At 39.6% G+C, this 11,621-nt stretch overlaps 1 protein-coding gene across 1 annotated transcript; it reads right to left on the reverse strand.

Annotated features, from left to right (window-relative positions):
* Positions 1-8,258: 8,258 nt before the first annotated feature.
* On the reverse strand, positions 8,259-10,445 carry LOC148733445 (melanocyte-stimulating hormone receptor-like). The gene has a single exon (XM_088758451.1). It carries the CDS (start codon positions 10,256-10,258, stop codon positions 9,347-9,349), a length of 912 nt encoding a protein of 303 aa, XP_088614577.1. The 5' UTR covers positions 10,259-10,445; the 3' UTR covers positions 8,259-9,346.
* Between the last annotated feature and the right edge of the window lie 1,176 nt (positions 10,446-11,621).

The following is an 11,621-nucleotide window of genomic DNA, read 5'->3' on the forward strand; positions in this document are numbered from 1 at the left end:
GTCAATCATTTCATGGGAGGGAGCCGATGGAGAATTCGTGATCGGTCGGCCGGACCCGAAGTGGCTCTTTTGTGGGGAGAAAGGAATTGTAGACCGAACATGACGTATCAAAAGTTCAGCCGTGCAATGCGCTATTACTACCATAAGAAAGTACTGACCAAAATTCGCGGACGAAAGTACGCCTACAAGTTCAATTTTAAAGAGCTGGAGAAACAGTACGGCTACTACAGAAGTAAACCGTATTCTGCTTCCAAGACTCACATTGACACCTATGCGGTTCCCACCAGTTATGACGCCTGCTACTATCCAGACGTCATAAACAATTTTCAGTTCCCGCCTCAATGGTGTTCCTCAGTAACAGCAGTCACAGTTTTCCCGCCACGATGGAGCTCGCAAGTAATGGCAGCTACAAGATTCTGGCTAATGTTCATGGTGTCCAGTTCTTGAAAAACGACGGATGTCTTCAAAATGTAGGGAAGTAAGATAATCTGAAGCATTTTCTGAAAACTTACCCTCTACTGGTAAAAGAAATTTTAACAGACGCGGAAGGCTTTTGAGCTACAAACTCTTCAACAATTCATGTTGAGACTCTGTCAGGAGATTATTTGTTCATTGAATGGTTATTGCTGGCCTCAACTTGGAACATAGCTCTATTTGTTTTTATACTTTCTTGAGTGATGATACATCTAAAAAGTTACTATAGTTTAATGATAGAATAGTATTTAAACACTATTGGTTTCACGAAACACCAAAAATAAACTAAAGTAATGTTGAGATCCTTTGGAACGGCTCGAAACATAAAATAATCTCGAGATCAATAACACAATAACAAATACAAGATTAATTACCATATATTGACTGTGTATTTTGCTGAAATTATTGGGACGACATGGAAAGAGTTCTTTCGCACTTTTACCCGAAATCGCCTCAGCTCTTACTTTTGTGTTACTTAATTATGGCAACAAAAACAGCCCGGTTCTCTTGGTGGCCGAGGTACTTTACTCAATAAGAAAAGTTGTGAATGACTCGCCCGTTGACGTTTTTCTAGTAAAATCTCGTATATTCCTGTCGATTCATCTTCTTCTGCAGAGGATAAATACGCCGACGTCTGTCGCTTAAACGCTCTCTCCACCTTCGGTCTTTCAGTTGACGAAAATGGCTCGCACTGTCTTCTAGTCCGTGGAATTTTCCCGAAATGTCTTGACGCGTGGTCGTCTGTGCAATCACTACAGGAGTATGCGTAATCAGAGCGAGGAAATGGGCTCTGACTGGCATAATTACGAGAGCTGCATAAATGTGCCGCACGGTAACTGAAACTGTTTTCATTCTACGCCTCCACCATTACTGTAAATGATATAAAAACAGGTTATAAAGTATATTAAGTTAAAATAGTAACTTTCGGTGCACGGAGTGGGGGGAATGCTCGTGAAGTACAACTGGACTTATAGCTGGAAGTGTGTTTGGATATTAAATAACATAACTTGTTTTATTAATTTGGTTGCAAGAGATGACTTTAGACTTTTAGATAAGAGAAGTAAAGATAAAGGATACATTAACCATTCAATTGTGTCCATGTTAAGAGTGCAACATCAGTAGACTAATTTCATTTTAATAAATCACGGCAAGAAACCAGCTTTAACGAACTTGATCTGAAATTTGCTCTCAATAATCTGTAAAAATTATTTTGATCAGCTTTGTTGAAAACTTTGATTAGTAATTTAACCTCCTACTGCATTTAATGCAATAAGTGCATCGGTAAATTTGTTTAAACCTACCAGAGTTAGGCGAATGTTTGAGAGTCTCATCTGTCTCTTTCAAGCCAAGGATTTTGCCGGTGGGGACGGTTCATCAGGAGAGGTACTGGACGCCACTAAATGAAGGGTCGTGACAGATGACTCCACAGGTGTAACGACAACAGTTTTCAAGTGATTGCTCTTCATCTCGGTACTGATCATGACTGACTGACTGAATGCTTCTTAATCCGAGCGGATGAGCTTCCATTTTATATCATTGGTTACCCGGCAGATATCGGCAATGTTTCTCTTTTTGCGACCGACAAACGCGAAGCGGTTGTTTCAAAGGATTTTTAAAGCATCTCAGCTAAAATAATTGCACGCTCGGAACTGATGACAAATTGTTAAGAACCGGGCGCGAATTAATTATTTTCTAAGCTTTCTAAATTCGCTGATGATTAATGAGATTTCTATGTCCATTGTAAAAACCTCTGAGTAGCTAGAAATGGCCACATTCACTTGAAGATTTTGGGGCCTCTGAAACATAGCCACCATCCTAAGATTAACAAACTTCATAACTTAAGTCGTAGGAGCTCGGATAAAGGGCTGCGATCCATTTGAAGCGGGCCGTGAGAACGATAAGTGATGCGCGGACAAAGGGTGTTAGGATGCTCGCGAGTGCCGGCACTTGCGGCATATTTTATCCCATAAGGATAAGAATACCTTGCAAGAGTTTAGAAAACTCCATAAGAAGGTGTTTTTGATAAATGAATGTCTTTCCATTGCCAGTTACCACCCTTCTTGATAATGTTCACAAATTTAGTTTAGAACGTGGTTTTGTTAAACACCACGTGGTTTTGTTAAACGCCAGCTCTGCTTTGTTTGAATAACCGGCCCCCTGTCTTTAAGCCGTCTAACGGCGCAAGAGGACTGGGAGCAATATAATCAACCTAATTAACCTATTATGGTCGTGTATATAAAAATTAATCTAACCAATTAATTAACCTTGATTTAAAATCAACCTAATTGACTTAATTAATCTAATACGGTGGAATATTTAAAAATTAACCCAATTAATTAAAAATTAATCAAAATATTATTCATCTATAAATTCAACTAAGCGTATGAGGTTTTGTGTTTTAGAAAATGTTTAAATAAGCTTTTGCTTGAGATTGCACGCGTATGACAACAGCGACTATATCAGGAGAAGACGCAGCCGCGTAAATCGTAGCGTCATCAGCATACATGTGAATATCACCATCACAACCCCCAACTATGTCAGGCAAATCGTTGCAAAACAACGAAAACAAGGTGGGACACAAAACGGATCCCTGCGACACGCCAAATTTCACAGGTAGAATTTCGGAGTGAAAACCATTTACGACTGTGGCTTGAGAGCGGTCAGCTAAGTAATCTTTGATCCAGCACCATAGATCGCCAGCAACACCAACTGCTTACAACTTTTTCAAGAGGACATGATGAGAGATGGAATCGAAGGCCTTGCGGATGTCAACGAAGACGATGCCAACCACTAGATTTTTATCTAGTGCACGTCTCCAGTCCTCGAACATTTTTACCAACAACAATTCGGTCGAGTGGCCCTTTTTGTAAGTCCACTGGTGAGAGTGGTTGAGATTATGCTCAGAAATATGAGCATAAAATTGTGGTGGCAACAGCCTGTTCAATCAGGTTTCCTGGGACGCATAGTAGGGAAATTGGTCGATAGTTTTGTTTGTCAGTTTCATCGTCTTTCTTGAAGAGGGCAGAGACGTTAGCGTTTTTCCACGAGGCAGGGACTGAATTTCTTGCAACACTTTGGTTATAAAGAGACAGTAATGATGGGATCCGCTCCAGTTCCTGGGTGTTTAAGTAGTTTTGGGGAAACATTATCCGGTCCACTGGCTTTGTTTGTTTTCATCTTTTTAATGTTATTAGCAACATTGTCATACGATATGCAAATATTCGTTATGCAGGGAGTAACGCGGCAGAAGTAAATATTACAACTCTCCTGACTACAAACATGAAGATCGTTTGCCAACTTTTCACCAACAGTAGAGAAGTACTCATTAAGGATCTGCGCTTTCTTGTAATCCGATGTTTTGATTTCCCCATCTGATGACCTAATACTAAGTATGGGCTGCTGCACAGAGCCGTAAGTAGCTTTTTTTGACAAACTTCCATTACGACTTGCAATCTTTTACTTCGTCAAAAAGATCGTTGTAGAACTTGCATTTAACAACTCTGACATCATGCGTAACCCTATTTCTTAATGAGCGATACTTAACCCACAGTTCTTGATTTTTGGATTGTTTTGCTTTAAGAAGAGTGTTAAAGCGTAAGTTCATCAGATGGCGTATCTGTGGAGTAACCCAGGGTAAAGACTGACTTCTGACTTTGATCTCGCGCAAGGGCGCGTGCCTGTCACATATCTGACCGTAAATGTGCGTCCACGCCCAATAACAATCATCCAGGTCGTCGAATACCTCGCATACAGACCAAGGGGCCTCAGCGATATCCGTTGAAAATTTGGCTTGGTCAAAGTTTTTGTAAGAACGAGCCATAGGAGGGGGTCGCTTGATCCTTGTTTAGACTGATGAATGAACAAGCATGTGGTGCAAGATTCCAAGCTCGATTGTTCTGGTGTTTTTTTATCAGGTTACGCTTGCTGCTTATTACCAGGTCAATCAGAGTAGACGTATCACTTGTTACCCTTGTCACCCTAGTTGGTTTATCATTGATAACCGTGTAGTCAAAGTGAGATGACAAATCCTGTAATTTTTGGCCACAAGTGGAGGAAATTGAACCGTCAGTAAGACAAGTACTATCGCAGTTTAAGTCGCCAATGATAACTACATTGCGGAGTTTAATCCAGAGTTTCTCGAGTGTGACCTTACATCTATCAAAGAATAGAGAATCTAAAGGTGGTCTATAAACAGTTCCTACGATGAATACGGACGAGTTTCAGAATCTTAAGCCATACAGCCTCAGTGTACTTCAATTCCAAGGAGCTTAGCCAGTGGCGGATCCAGGGGGAGGGTCCGGGGGATCCGGACCCCCCCCCTATCAGACCTGACGCTTACAACTTTGAGACTGAAATTCTTACATCCGCAGGATCGTATATCACTTTTTAACTGGCTGATTTTTTAAATCAATGAATCCACGTAAACGGTAAGCGGCCAAGGAATTATATCGTGCAACCGCGACTGGTGGAAGGGGGTGTGGGGAGTGTGGAGAGTGTGGAGGAGAAGTAATTTGCCTCAAAAGAGTCCAACAGTCCTTTCTGAACCAAAGTTTGGACCCCCCTATCAAAAATTCCTGGATCCGCCCTTGTTAGCCTAGTTGAGCATATATGATTGGCGTTATAGAATAAACATCCACCGCCGATGGTGTTAGTGTCTCTGTCCCTTCGGATAATCTTGTAGTTATTAATCTCGAGTTGACGATTGGAAATCTTCCGATCCAAGTGAGTTTCAGTAATCGCAAGAATGTCAAAACGGCAGATGTGCAGCAATATTTTTATCTCGTCGACCTTATCCCTAAGGCTGTGGATGTTATTGTGTGCTACACTCGGGTTTAATCCCAGGTGAACAGACCTTGCGAAGTCCTGCAGATAATCTCCCGTTTGGCCAATCACGCCTTGTCATTCGGGGTTGGTTTCAACATCGCCCGAAAGAAGTAGAAGCTGTTTGGTCGCCATCGCATTAGAGCAATATAAAATTCGGCTGTTAGAGAATTTATGCTTGCACTTGCTATTGTTTAAGATGGCAAAATGATGGAACAATGAATTAGCAGGTTTAAACAATGCAGGTTTACGGAATGCAAGGCGCATTACCATATCATCTACCAAAATGCAAATTTCAACCTCAACGTTTCTCAAACACCAGCAGTGACGAGAGCTGAGTTCTTCTAAATAGTCCATTTTACAGTTGTGTGCTTGGTTACCAAGCCTTTGAATGGGAGTGAGGCTAGGGTTGACCTTGTTATCATACAAACCTTGCTGCCTTTCAAATGTAATTCACTCTGTTGTCATGCCAAGTATCTACAGGTCTCTATCACAACAAGGTCACCTTCAGCCTCACTCTGAATCAAAGGCTTGGCAACTAAGTGCACAACTGTAAAATGGCCTATTATTAAATGAGGAAATTCAACATGGTGGCATTTTGGCAGTAAATTAGAGACAACCTTTCCCTTACTGAATTACTGATTAACTTTAAGAAGGTGACCACGACAGGATGACAAGATTGATTTTAATCATTTTATGTACAGTTGAAAGGAACTCACCAGTGTGCAGACAAGCGTTTTTTTTTTTGTTGTCCTTGTTGCAAAGGAACATTTTTACAATCATCCCGACTATTTAGGAATTGATTTAAAGTATGAGCCAAATTTTGACAGTTCTCATCCTTATGGCAACACCCGTTATTGCGTATGTTCTTTAAAGTAGAAATGGAGAGCAAAAAAACTGCGCTCCGCAAAAACTCAAATAATTAACCAATTTCGACCTTTTTATTAACGATTCTATTATGCGACTTTATTATAAGAGGTGAGGAAAAAAATCCATCCCTCGTTAAATGAGATAAAAAGATCTGACTCGTTGCCAATACAGACAAGTAGCATTTTCTTGATAAAGATGTCAGGCTTCAATTTTGTGTAGATAGAGGCCAGCAGCGTCCGACCGTCGTCTTTACAGTTTGTCTTACTTCCTTGATCTTCCAGCAATAAATAAACGGGTTCAACGATGAGTTGAGAAAAACCAAACATGCAGCGAGGCCTTGTGCACGCACTAAAGAGAGACTGTTTCCGTGAATCGATCTGACAACTAAGACAACCATAAATGGAAGATAAAAAGATATTATTGCAAGCGAAACCCACATTGAATAAGTAACTGTTTTTTGGTACATCTGTAGGCGGCCTGAATTGACATTGTTCAAGTGTCTCTCTTCGTGAACCCGAGCTTGACGACGACGCATAGTAACCACGATTTTCATGTAGCAAATTGTCAAGGACAGAATACATAAGAGTGTGTTTATGGGCAAAGCAATCAAGAAACCATCTATGTTCAAGTAGTATAGCAAGCCAAGTGACGAATACACCAGCCACGAGAGAGCTATAACTCCACGAACTCGTGTAACAGTCAGAACTTGTCTGTACCTCAGCCCTAAGTGCAGAGCGAGAAGTCTATCCACACTTATTGCGGTCAGATTGGAAAGAGATATACCGCAAAGTACCGCGCCACTGGCGTGTAGCATACCTTCCGTTATTTCACATATGCGCATACGATTTGTCGCCACCGAAAATAGAAAGATTCCAAAGCAAGGTTGAGTTATAAGACCGACGCAAAGATCAGTTGATGCTAGAGAGCGAAATAACATTCTTGATGTTGGAAAAAGGTGAGATTCCGACTGAAGAGCCACTAAGATCAGTGCGTTTCCCACGATTGCCATTAAAAAAAGAACAACATCGAAAGCAATGATGAAAAAAATTATCCAAGCCGATCTGAGGTTCAAGAACATGTTAGCGTACGCAGTGCATTCGGTGACCTCCTGAAACTGGAGACTTAAGCTACTGTTTTCCATTTGGAAGTGAATTAGAACATTCAGTTTCACTTTTGGATGGCAATCGTACGACGCATTACACAAAATATTAGTTTGATGCGATCTTGGAAAGTTGACAATTCTTGGCATGAATACAAAAGTTGTTTTAGAATGGCGGATATTAAACACTAAGATTTTTATTTTGAGATGAGATATAGACCCTCATAATGGCAAGTTATAAGAATCGCATTCAGTTTTCATTTCCGTTAGGCCCTGGAGTCAAATTGAAAATTAATTTCTTCTCTTAATGATCTTGTTACGGGCTTAAAATAGAAAACTAACACTAGATATGCCCAGGATTCTTTTTTGGCCTAAAATCCGAAGGTTAAGTGTTTATTTAACCATAGATTTACACTTAATTTTTTTTTTTTACATAACAATCAACAGAATCTTTCAAAACATTTTCATCTCAATAGCATCGAGGATACTGGAGCTAGCAGTTATGTTTCTTAATTGGAGCCTCATTGGAGTTGCCGAGGTCTTTGAAGTGGCCGCCGGATTGACACTGATAAAGGATTTTTTTTGTACCCACAAAAAGCAGCCATTAAGTGCGACAGGCTCCTCAATGGCAAATATTCAGCCAAAGAAAATATGAAATAGGGGATATTTACCTTTAGTGAATCCAAATTGATTCTCATTTGCGCTTTTCTCGGAATGGGAAAATCCGCGCCATGAACTTCGTCGAACTTTCCTACAATTCTATTCTGAGCTAACTTTGTTTATATTGAATGAAATACGTTATAAGAGCTTTTAATTTGCTTTCTGGACTGACAGAGTTTTGCACCTGTTAAATACAACGGGTTGCACACGAGTAAGGACTTAACGTCAACATCTCTTCTGTTTTTTTGCCATCGTGGTATTCGTATTCTTAACGCTAGGCGATACAAAAGTTCTTCTCGATTATATCAAGAACTCTCAAACTAAAACTTAGGTATTTCTGCCTGGATTAAAGCTTTTATTATCGATGTATTCTTAAAATAACAATAAAACAGAAAGTCGCACGAATGATACAACGTCACGAGGTGATACGGCCTTCTTTTACATTTATAATTCACGTATTATTTGAGAAATTAATATCTATATCTTATTAACCAAGCGCGAGGGCCGTACTGGGAGAATATCGGCGCTCGGTCCGTACAAAAAAGACCGAGGGCCGATATTCTTCCAGTGCGGTCCCGAGAAAGCTTGGTTTATAAGAGATTTATTATACGACTGAAGTTCAAAGGGACACAAGTGCGATATCATTCGGGACCATTCGGGACAGTGCCCGGTCCAATACTTAGAGAATATTGGACCGGAAATAGAGCATTTTGATTGGTTGATTTTAGTTATTGGCCCTCTGACTGCCCGAAACGTGTAATAAAAGCGACTTACAATGATGATTTAGTTAGTACTAAAAAGCATAACAAATCTTACATTGGCATTACTCACATCTCTGTAGCTTTCATTTTAAGTTATTGGTCATCTTTTCATCTGTTCAAGATCACAAAATATTGCTTACTTTAAATATGGTAGAAAGTTTAACAACACACTGGAACAAAGCACTACGTGCGCTAATCAGAGAGTGCTAGTAGTCTTCCAACAATACTCGTTACTACTCTGAAAGAACGAAATAGCGATACTACTCACTAGCTTTCTTTTTTAACTTACGTCATGTTGCTCCAGATACTTGGTCATAAGAGCTGTGATATTTTACTTAAAGGAAAAATGTTTGAGATAAGAACAACAATCAAAAATTAAGTTCGTACCTCACAATACCTTGGTGAAACTAACAACTCATTAAGCCGAAAATTCCAATTGCAATCGTACCTGACGGTCGTAATATCCTCATTGAAGACAGAAGTAGAGACCTGACTATCAAATTACCGCATCAAATAAAAAAATTATATAAAAGTTATTACATTCCTTGACTACTATTGATGAAACATAATCAATTCTTCAATACAGGACGACTGGCTCGTTACATTAAAGCAAACAATTTGAGCAATTGGACACTCTAACCCTAGCCTTTGCCCCTTCATGCTAGAAGCAAAATGTAAAGAGTGCGCGAACTGTAACAATCACGGCTCGTCTCACTTCCCCGATCTTCCAAATATAAACAAGTGGGTTCAGGGAGGAATTGAGAAAAACTACTGTTGTTAAAGTTATCAACCCTACTCCATAGCTGAAGTCGGGTGGGTTTATAACTCTAACAATAATAAAGCACGAAAACGGCAGATAAAACGATACCATCAAAAGGGAAATCCCCATCAATTTATAAACTGTCCTTTTATATCTAAGCATTTGTCCTGTTTGTTGTCCAAAATCAATTATCTGCCGCGCTCGTCGACGTCGCATAGTAACAAATATCGTCGAGTAACAGGAAGTTGTAGCTACCAGGCAAAGTACTGCAATCAAAGTTGTGTTGGCCAAATAGACATTGAATTTCCAAATGTACAATGTGCCAATCGGTAAAACTAGCAACCAGGAAAAGACTAAGATCCTACGAACTCGGGCCACTGTTACAAAGCTTCTGTATCTCAACCCCAACTGCAAAGCGAGGAATCTGTCCACACTTATCCATGTTAATGTGCAAAGCGAAATGAGAGTAAAGCCAGCGCCAGAGATGATGGTTACACCTTCCGATATTTGACATAGGCTCAATTTGTTTTTAAGGATAAAAGTAAGATAAACAACAAAACTTGGCTGTGCAATAAGGCCAACACAAAGATCCGTCGACGCCAAGGAACGAAACAAAAGCTTAGATGGAGGATGAAGACGAGAATCCTTTTGAAGTGCAACCAAGATGAGCAGATTTCCTAAGATTGCGCTTCCACTGAAAATCACATTTACAACAATGAAAAAATAGAAAACCCAAGAAGGTTCTGAGTCCTCGAGGATATCGATAAACCAAAAACACCTGAAGTTCAATCGATTAATGTTTGCATCTTCCATCAAAAAGTCGTGAGGGAGGAGTGCCTTCTTGAATCTTACACTACCAAGATATTATAGGGCAATGTGAAATAATTTGAGAGCCTGACAAATGTGATTTGAAGAAAAAAGCACCAAATCGACGCAAGATAAGGATAACGATTTGTAATCATGACGTAAAGCTTATTTCCCGTGAATAAATAGCATTTTCCTCTCCTCTATTAATATCTGATTAAATACTGCTGACGCACTAATGAGTTGTCAACCAGAGGGAATTTGTTTTTTGCTTGAGGCCAAATTTGAGGTAAATTTGAGGGGACAACAAAAGGTCATCAATGTACCATCTCCGGTAATTCTCGTTAAAATCTGATAAACTCCCACAGGAGAGCTAACTATTCGACTGAAGAATGAAACTAAGGCAGAAGAACAGCATTATACACCCAATCTTTCTCCTTGACGCAAATTTTGCTATGTCTCAGCCATCCCTTTCTCCTCCATTCTCCCCTTCCGGCCCTCTATGAAATTTCCCATCGAATCTCCCTCCTCCGCAAACAGTTTCCTTGCCAATCACTAGATTGCATAAATAAAGACATTAAAGTATAATACTAATAATATATTTTTTTTCTATTTGAACTACTTTACCCTTCGATGGTGGCGAAAAAGGAATTTTTCCTAACATGAACAATACCTCTTCAAGCAACATCTTAATGAGATGAGAGAAAAATATCAAGTTGGGGATATTGTTTGATATAACGTCAAAGTAGTAAGTAATGTATTGCAGGCATTGAAAAGAAATAATATTTACATTTTGGAATTGAAAGGGTAAAGGACCTTTTAATTAGCATTGCACCCAGCTCCGTGGAGTTAAGTTAAAAATAGTGCATCTAGGGAAAAATAAAATGAAATTCATTTTGTGTAAAAGACCTTTTACGTGTTTACATTGCCTCATCTAAGGGCACCTATCGACCGGTCACAGAGCATGCATACTATCTTAGATATCGATATTGTCTTGGGCTGATCAGTTATTTAGTGGCCTTGCACGAAATTAAGATATTTTACAGGGGTAGGGGTATGTATTAGAAAGCTGCATAAGAACAAAACTGTGATAAACTAATGACAGACGTAGTCTCGAGAGATCGTGGTCTCTTGGAAAAATGATCCATTTTTAGTTGTTCCGCTCTAAATTGGATTCCTGATCTTCTAGATATAAACAAGTTGGTTCAGGGAGGAATTGGGAAAAACTACTAAAGTCATGGCTACCAACCATAATGCATTAGCGGTTTCTGGTCCGTTGATATGTCTTACAGCTGTAGCGTAAGAAAATGGTAGATAAAACAATATCATCAAAAGCGAGATCCATAGCAATTTATAGACTGCCTTTTTATAC

Source organism: Stylophora pistillata, chromosome 4 (genome assembly GCF_964205215.1).
Source record: "Stylophora pistillata chromosome 4, jaStyPist1.2, whole genome shotgun sequence".
NCBI lineage: Eukaryota > Metazoa > Cnidaria > Anthozoa > Scleractinia > Pocilloporidae > Stylophora > Stylophora pistillata.

Bases quoted from the DNA above. Each gene is read 5' to 3' on its own strand.
- LOC148733445 (XM_088758451.1), bottom strand. From the start codon at position 10,258: ATGGAAGATGCAAACATTAATCGATTGAACTTCAGGTGTTTTTGGTTT.